The sequence below is a fragment of the Pygoscelis adeliae genome, unplaced genomic scaffold, assembly GCF_000699105.1.
Source record: "Pygoscelis adeliae isolate BGI_AS28 unplaced genomic scaffold, ASM69910v1 Scaffold45, whole genome shotgun sequence".
In the NCBI taxonomy this organism is placed as follows: domain Eukaryota; kingdom Metazoa; phylum Chordata; class Aves; order Sphenisciformes; family Spheniscidae; genus Pygoscelis; species Pygoscelis adeliae.
Genome location: NW_008825114.1, coordinates 14,629,085 through 14,637,937, shown reverse-complemented (window position 1 = coordinate 14,637,937; position 8,853 = coordinate 14,629,085). Strand labels below are relative to the sequence as shown.

At 41.4% G+C, this 8,853-nt stretch overlaps 1 protein-coding gene across 1 annotated transcript in view; it reads right to left on the bottom strand.

The window, feature by feature from the left end:
• Positions 1–4,573: 4,573 nt before the first annotated feature.
• The window catches only part of LOC103920405 (chromosome unknown open reading frame, human C9orf3), a 193,565-nt gene continuing 189,285 nt past the window's right edge, over positions 4,574–8,853 (bottom strand). Inside the window, 2 exon segments of the mRNA XM_009328133.1 lie at positions 4,574–5,408; positions 8,345–8,489. Coding sequence (XP_009326408.1) covers positions 8,349–8,489 — 141 coding nt within the window. The 3' untranslated portion in view covers positions 4,574–5,408; positions 8,345–8,348.

Below are 8,853 nucleotides of genomic sequence, written 5' to 3'. Positions count from 1 at the left end.
GTACCGAGCATGACGTCACATGGTATGGAATATCCCTCTGGCCAGTTTGGCTGTGCCCCCTCCCAGCTTCTTGTGCACCTCCAGCCTTCTCAGTCGGTAGAGCATGGGAAACTGGAAAGTCCTTGGCTAGTGTAAGCACTACCTAGCAACAACTAAAACATGGGTGTGTTATCAACTTTGTTCTCACCCTAAATCCAAAACACAGCACTGTACCAGCCACTAGGAAGGAAATTAACTCTATCCCTGCCGAAACCAGGACACACGCCCTTGTAAAAAGTCCCTCTCCAGCTTTCTTGTAGGCCCCCTTCAGGTACTGGAAGGCTGCTAAAAGGTCTCCCTGAGCCTTCTCTTTAAGTGCTTTTATTCTCATTATTGTGCTGCACTTCCATATCAGCTTGAGATGTCTGTCAATAGAGAGGGAAAAGCCAGTATCAAATTCCACTGACGAGGAGAGAGGCTTTGAAATTTGCTACAGAATTAATTATTAAGGTGGAAATGACTGATACGTGTGTCTGTGAATTCAGGGATTATCTGTGAGTTTCTAGTAGGTGGGATCATTACCATCTTTTCTGGAGACATGACAAAAATACAAATGTCTCCATAGACCACTAAATTTCTTCTTCAAATGCAAAAAACATTTTTATGTTTCAACTTTCCTTCTTGTGGGTTTACTTCTTTGCTAAAACACAAATGATCAGTGTTGAGCAATACACTGTACAGCATGCTTTTAGGGCCAGACTGAATTGCTATAGTTGCTTGCTCTGGCCTGCTTGACCTAGGCCATAAAAATGCTGAGCAAATGTCAAGCCCAAACCTTGCAATTAAGCCATAACATCCATTTTAGAAAGATGATAATTCTGTTGGGATTTAAAGGTTTGTGCTGGTTTTGGCTGGGATAGAGTTAATTTTCTTCATAGTAGCCAGTATGGGGCTATGTTTTGGATTTATGCAAAAAAACCAGTGTTGATAACACAGGTGGGAGGGGACACAGCCGGGACAGCTGACCCCAGCTGACCAAAGGGATATTGCACACCATATGATGTCATGCTCAGCATATAAAGCTGGGGGAAGAAGAAGGAAGGGGACAATGTTTGGAATTATGGCATTTGCCTTCCCAAGTAACTGTTAGGTGTGATGGAGCCCTGCTTTCGTGGAGATGGCTGAACACCTGCCTGCTGATGGGAAGCAGTGAATGAATTCCTTGTTTTGCTTTGCTTGTGTGCACGATTTTTGCTTTATTTGTTAAACTGTCTCTATCTCAACCCACGAGTTTTCTCACTTTTACCCTCTGATTACCTCCCCCATCCCACTGGGAGAAAGTGAGTACGTGGCTGCGTGGGGCTGAGTTGCCTGCTGGGGTTAAACCATGACAGTCATTTTCAGTGCCCAACATGGCGCTCAAAGGGTTCAAGGTAATGACAGATTTGATTGGAATGTGCTAGATCAAATTTAAAGCTGTTATAGGTGTTTAGCTATTAATTGGCAGTCCTGTGCTTGCCACGGGGTTTGCTTGCCTCGCTGTACATTAGCGTCTAGTGCTTGTTAGTGGCTGCTTTTTGCTCTTGCTGTTTGCTCTAGTGCTTATCATCTTACCCTGCTGTGCCTGGGAACATTTTGATAACAGCAGTGGCCATGTGCCTGGGCTGGCAGACGGCCAGGGCATCGCTGCTGTTCCTGTGCTGCTGTACTGGACAGGCTGGAACTCCAGTGTGAACTCGAGTCAAAGGGACAGTGACCTGTGGATAAGTCTATGTGGGAGCAGGACACCCCAAAGCGTCTGTGGCTGTGGCAAAGCCCATGCCAGAGCAGGTACATCTCAAAGGGTCTGTGACCATGGTTATGTCTGTGCTGCAGCAGGTATACCTCTGATGGGATTGCGGCCCAAGGATAAGTCCGCACTAGAGAAGGTACAGCTTGAAGCATCAGTGGCTGTGCATGAGGTCATGCTGGAGCACCTTGAAGTACGTGGCCATGGATAAGCCCATGACAGAGCAGGTACTCCCCTGGAGGGCCTGCAGCCATGGGTGAGGCCATGTTGGTGCAGGTTTACTTCTGAAGGGACTGTGGCTGTGGGTAAGGCCATGCTGGAGCAGATACATCTCTGAAGACATTGTGGCCCATGGAGAAGGCCAACCTGGAACAGGTGCACCTTAAAGCGACTGTGGCTGTAGAGAAGTGCAGTACTCTGCATGATACTTTATCGTGGCCTAGCTCTATAGAACTGTTTTGGTTTTGTAATATGCTTTTTCATAGTGCTTTTTATGTGTCAGAAATCCATATATGCTCCTTATGCCTCGAGTCCTACTTGTTTCCTCAAGCTGCTCACTTGCTCAGACTGTGTTTCTGGCTAGACCTGTTGTTTCCAGGCTAGACCTTTTTCCTTCCCTCTTATGTGCGAGGAATGGGCAATAGGGTACAGCTAATTCCCTTCTAAAGAAGAAAGCACAGGGCCAGCAGCAGCTGCAAACACCTCCCAGCAAAGCTGAAGACAGAAAACAAAGTGGAGAAACTGCTGTCAGCAAAATGGCATGTTTTACTCTGTGTTTGTAGCAGAAAGCGTAGAGCAGGAATTTTTTTTTTGAAGGGGCAAGGGACTTGCCTAGGTCACCTCTTCATTATGGTCTGCCTTTACTCTAATGAAGTGACCCAGTAAGCGGCACAGGAGAGTAGATGGTGATCCTCGCCTAACTATACAGATACAGTTTTAGCTTAATTTGAGATTAATTTTTACAGTTAAAAGCTATGTCCAGAAAAGCGTCAGTGAGATCCTACCCATCTGCTGGCCTAATGAAATAAGTGGGACTTCTGCATCGGGCTTTCTAATGCTATCCAAAGCAAAACTACCACTGTGATTGGAAAGGTCTGAATTAGGGATGGGAGGAGAAAAACCAAACAAAATGCTTTATTTTATTCAGAGGGGGCTGACTACGAAACAGAAGTAGAATGAAACCTAAGGAGGGCAAGGACACACCTATGTCAATGCCTGTGCTTGTTACAGCCACATACATTGATATGTAAATGTATGTTAACCTTGAAGTCTTAGTTTTCACCTCTGAACAGAGATTTAATGTCATAACATTTCTGCCACTTTCCCCAAATGCCTGACTATACTTAAGAACAAACAACTTAACAAATGGGCAGTTTCACTGGATTTTAAAGTGTTGACAGTCAAGTCTGGATAGAGGTATCATTTGATAAAACATCACTTCCAGTAATGATTTTAGTTATAGTAAGTTTGGAAATTGAATTTTTTGTTATTTGCTTTTATTTACTATAATTAGAATCTACAACTTCCTCCTCTCAGGAAATTATTATGGAAACACCCACCTTGGGAGAATCTTGAGTAAAATGAACAGTGCTAAACATTGCTTTTTTTTTTTTCTGCTAAGCTTTCAATAGGGCCTATTAAAAACTTGAATAATTAAATGACACTTTGTATGGTTCACTCCCAGAGCTTTTTACATGCTTTAGAAGGATTTTAAACTAATGGTAATGCTTGTATCATGTTAATGAAGCTACTGTATAATACATACAGGAGTCTTCTGTTCTCTCTTACTTCTGATGAATTATGGTGACAGTAACTATTTGAAGCTACCTGTAGCTTCCTTCCTAATCTGGAGCCTCACGCTATTTAGCAATGCTTGGATTAGCAACAAAAGGCCATACAAACCCAGATACAGGGCCAGGGCTGCCACCTCTTTGCTGTTTTTTAGGTTGTTTGGCGTTATGTTGTTTTATGTTATGTTCATTTTCTCAGTTGCTACAATGCATGATGGATCACAAAGTTGTTGTGAGGGAAATCAACGTTCAAGTTCATGCTTACGTTAATACTGCTGAGACAGACTGGAACAGCTGTAGCAAGTAAAATAAACTACTGCTGTGCTCAATATTAAAAAAAGGTAAGAAAAGTAGATTGTTTTGAAAGAACAGGAATTTGGTGATATTTGTAAATGTGTGGAACGTCTTACCTGCCATGTAGTTTTAACAGTACTGGCTATGAACAGGCTTACAATGTATTTAATTTCTGTGTGTCTTGTGCAAGAGCCTTATCCAGTTCTGGGTTCTTTCCCTTACACAATGGAAAAGTCAAAAAACAAGCTGATTTCCTTTGCTGGGCTTCACAGAAAAACCTGTGAAATGAAGCGTAACTGTTCTATGAACAGGATCCCTTAATAACTACATCTGTAAGCATAACTGCGTTAGAAATCATTGCAGTATCTCAGCACATTCTTGGACAATTTCCTAACTCTTGCTGCATTTGAAAGAAGTTGCTGAGTGTCCCATAATTCAGGTATTGACACTGTGTGCCTGGAAAGGGGGAGGTCAGAAAATGTAGTGAGTTAAAGAGGAACTGTACTCTTTGGACTGAAGTCACTGTTGCGGCAGGCTCTTTAGATTCTGAGCACAAGAACTTTAAAAAAAATAATTACCATCTTTAATTTTTTTTGTTAACATCCATTACTAATGACTTTCAGCTGCTTCTCTCCTACTGCAAAAGCAGAAATGGGGTCATTCTTTTTCCTAAGTTTGTAAATTAATGTTGAACCACTGTGCAATGGAAAAACTACACATACTTGCAAAAAGTATTTATTTTTACAAGAGTATTTGATGTAAAACAATAGTGTACAAAGCAAATATGTTCACAGATTTTTGTGTTTTAAATTCTTTCTCTCTGAAAGGAATAATTAAGATGTCTTCTGATCAGTGGAGCAGTACGTTCCTAGGAAAGAAGAGCTACACTTGATCACTGTGCAAAAGGAGCATACAGCAGTATGGAAGACATTTTCAGAAAATGGAAGGTCTGACATTTCTTGTTAACCTAAACAAGACGGAGAGAGAATGCTCATCTTTGTTTTTCCTTCAGTCCCATCCCATCACCATGATGACGGCTGGTCACTTTTCACAGATTGAAAAATTCTGCTTCCAATTAACCTCCCCAGCCCCACCCCAGCTCTCCCTAATTTTATATCGGCTTTTTAATTTGGCATAGAAGTTACAAACAAAAAAATTTAAGTACAGAATACAGTTTCATCTAATTTCAGAGATTACTAATGTTGGCCAAATTACTGGAGTGCATAAAATCGTTCAAAACAAGAGTCCCTGGCACCTGCAGACTGGAATGGTTGTATCACCAAAGAGCAGGGATAAACCCCAAATTTCCTGTATTAAAGAACTACCTAAGCCACAGTAACATATGTGTGTGTGTGTGTGTGTAGTTTGTTTTGTGCACATGCGTTCTTGGTTACAGTGAACCTCTGGAAGACATAAATATTGAGAGGTAAATGTTTCTGTCAGCTGATTGTTTTAGCAGTCACATAATCCTTCCTTTGATGTCTTGGGTCAATGAAATCCTAGTACCATCGGGGTTTAGTAGGAGATATATTAAAAGAGTTTCTCTGTGATCTTTCCTGCAACGGAAACAGCAGTAAAAGTTATTATTCTGTCATGATAAAGGAGTATCTGTGCGTTCCTGATTGCCCCCGCTTTCCAAATGGAGTTATTTTTTAGGTTACTGGTAGAGCATAACTGTGGTTACAGAGTTAATAATGATCTCTTTAGATTTCTAGAGCTACCACAACAAGGTCTGGAGAAGACAGGGAAGATCCACAGTGCAAGCACATTCTCTTGGTTATTAGCAGGTTACTCTGAAAATAACGCTGGAGGTCAGTTATCAGAGCAATACTGTGTGATGTGCTACATATCCACATACCTTCTTGTCCTAAGCCAACACTTCTCTAAACAGTACTGAGGTAGCTTTTCCACCTTAGGCCATTTAGTGTTTAACATCAGGACATCGTAAGGTATACTAATTCGGTTTTTGAAACAGTAACAACATTTCTCAAAAGGCTCTTAGAAAAGGTACATCTTTTTTTGCTCTAGGGCTCGACTTTTTTTTTTAGCCAGTGTGAAAAATCAGAACTGATATCAGCTCAGTAGGCACCGGAGGACGGGTCCATCAACAGCCTGGAAAAACAGCAGCAGCAGCCGTAAGTGGCAGCTCCAGTCGGAAACAACCATTTCCTGCAAACAACACACAGTGCTAAGCTACAACTGCAGAGAGATCATGACAGCATCCATTAAAGAGAATACTACGAAACAAAGCTTTATAGACAATTCCAGTTTAAAGTCACAAACATTTATTTCCTCTGACCTTTAGAAAAGCATGGTAACCAAATTACTGTAGGCGATGCCTTATGTTTGCAGTCAGACGGAGAATTTAAGGAGTACTGTTTATTCTCAACTAAAACCAAGAGTCTTTGGTCCTCCCCAAGTCACCCCTGCCTCTTATCCTTGATACACTGCATCTCACACATGCGCATTCACTGTAAATCTGCCCATTCAGCAGCAAGGTATCTCAGCCAGCAAACGCTCTGCACCCTGCGCAGGCTGACATTAAGCAGAGTCTCCTCTCCCCTTCTCTTCAGGTGCAGAACTTAGCCACTGTGAACAAAGAGGGAAACAATCACTGTTCACCAATCAGCTAAGCTCTGCACCTCGCCAGAGAGGTCTCCATCTCGGTATAGCTAATTATCGGATGAGGTTCTTCTGCGACGCATCTGCTGCTTTCCTCTTTTTTTTTTGTTTAGTGGACAGAGAGGATTCCACGCTGTGTACAGATCAGACAGTTATGGTGAGTTTCATACTAGCAGCTTCGGTCATGGCTGTGTGGTAATCCCTGGCAATGTGATTTTAATCTTAAGTCACAAATCATCATGCCAGGAACCCAAACAGCCACAACATTAAAAGTAAGCTGTGCAGTCACACAGAGTGTTGTTATCATAACAGTATCTTTAGATGTTATGTTATAGCTCACCATGCACTTCTAGTCTGTCTGAAAAGTCAAACGGGCAATTCTGGACTATTCCTAACACATACATACCACGTAATCTTCCTCTGCTAAATACTTACCACCAGAAGACTGTAGAAATTTTGATTTTTATTTTATTATTGAAGGAACTATAGGAAGACAGTTCCAAGTACAGTAGTACCAGAACATACTGCATCTCCATGTTTCTGGCCTTCAGACACTTCAAGGCATTTACCAGATTAAGAATTGTTGAATGTAATTCAAACTCCTGTGGGTGCTCGATAATTGGGAGCACACAAGCAAGTCTCTTAGCCCTACCTGTTTTAGAAGGCAAACCTCCTACCCCATAACTGATATCCTGGCACTCTACAGTCTAATCCACTTTTCCCAAAAAGTTTTCTTGGCAGGCACAGTTCTTGTCTATACAGAAGAACAACATGGCTATTCATAAACAAACTTGCTTTCACGGTATCTATCTGCTGTATTTCATATAAATAAAGTAACCACACATTCAAATGGAACTCGCTATGGAGTACTGCTACATGTAGAGGCTTGAACAGGAGAAAATTAAGATTTCTGCTCGGTACCGATTAGAAAATGATGATTTTGCTAAGTTAGATGCCTGAATTTTGATACCACAAATCAACTGTAAAGTTATGTGAACAACCAAGGCAATCAGTCTGTCAGATGAGTTATATCATTAAGCAAAAATCTGAGGTATGCTGTACTGGAAGGGACCTTCATACCAATCCTAATTGGCTATGTGTTAAACATGCGTGTACAAACACTCTAAGGTTACCTCCGGCTACTCAAATCGACTGAGAAATGGAGAATACCTTTGCAAATTACCCGTTTATAGCCTGCAGCAATCTTTACTTCGTGAATATTTCTTGCAATTCTGCTTTTTTTCTGGTGATTCCTCCCCACTAATTTCAGAAACAAGCTAGACTATGTATGATATTAAGGAGCTTTTTCATGTTAAGGCTACTCTTCTTACCTCATAATCAGTCTTCAAAGGCCTTACTACACTTAACACAAAAACATTTGAATTATCAGCTTGTTCTCACATGATTCAGATTTCCTTCCAAGTGCACAGCTTCGTACTTCCACTGTGGGCTCAGATTCTTTGCAAAGACTGTGCTGCCTATCAAGCCAACACGCAGCTTCGTTAAACAGAAACGCTCCTTGCACAATTGCAACTTCTGTAAGCAGAGTTAAGAGTACAGAATGGGAAACAACTGCAGGTGGAGCCTGGCCTTCTCTGGCCATTCCGACTTACAGTTGCCTCTTGTACAGTCCATTACAAAGTCATGCTCCGTGCTCTCCAGCTACTGCCTACACGTATCTAACTCACTGCTCCAGCAGCTAGGCTTAAAAAAAGAAAAAAAAGAAAGCAACATATTTAACAAGAGTTACTTCTCGAGCTAAGCAGCCACAAGCTGTATGGTATGCCAAAGTTTACTACGTTAAGTGAGCTCTGCATATTCTTTCTGTATGAGGCAAAATCAGGGTGTTCAATTTAAAAAGAAAAATCACCTCTTCAGAATAACATCTCTGCCACCACTTTGGCTGAGGACGCATCCATATGTTCTCGTGCTGCAGCAAAGCATTTATGTGCAAGTTCTTGCTGTTTTGCATCTTCGTTCACCATTAATTCACCATAGAGGTACACACCCATTGCCTGAAAGAGGAACATAACACACAGGCATCCTATCACCAGTAATGACTAGTTAGCTGGTTTTCATTCCATTGACCTCCTAGTACCCATTTAATTAAAAACAAAACGAAACAAACAACCCAAAACACAGAAAATACCATATACTTTACAACACCCTCCCTTCCCCCCAAAAAGTAGTTTGCTCTGGATCTTTTTAGCCTAAGGATGGTTGTCTATACGTTGTACTGAGTGGGTAAGAACAGAATATTAATATAAGAGGTGTATGTTATGTTGTGACAAGAAAATGCTTTCTCACTCCATTTTTCTTGCCACTTTTCAAGTTGAAATCTGTTTTCTTTTATCCACTACACGAAATATTTCTAAATGC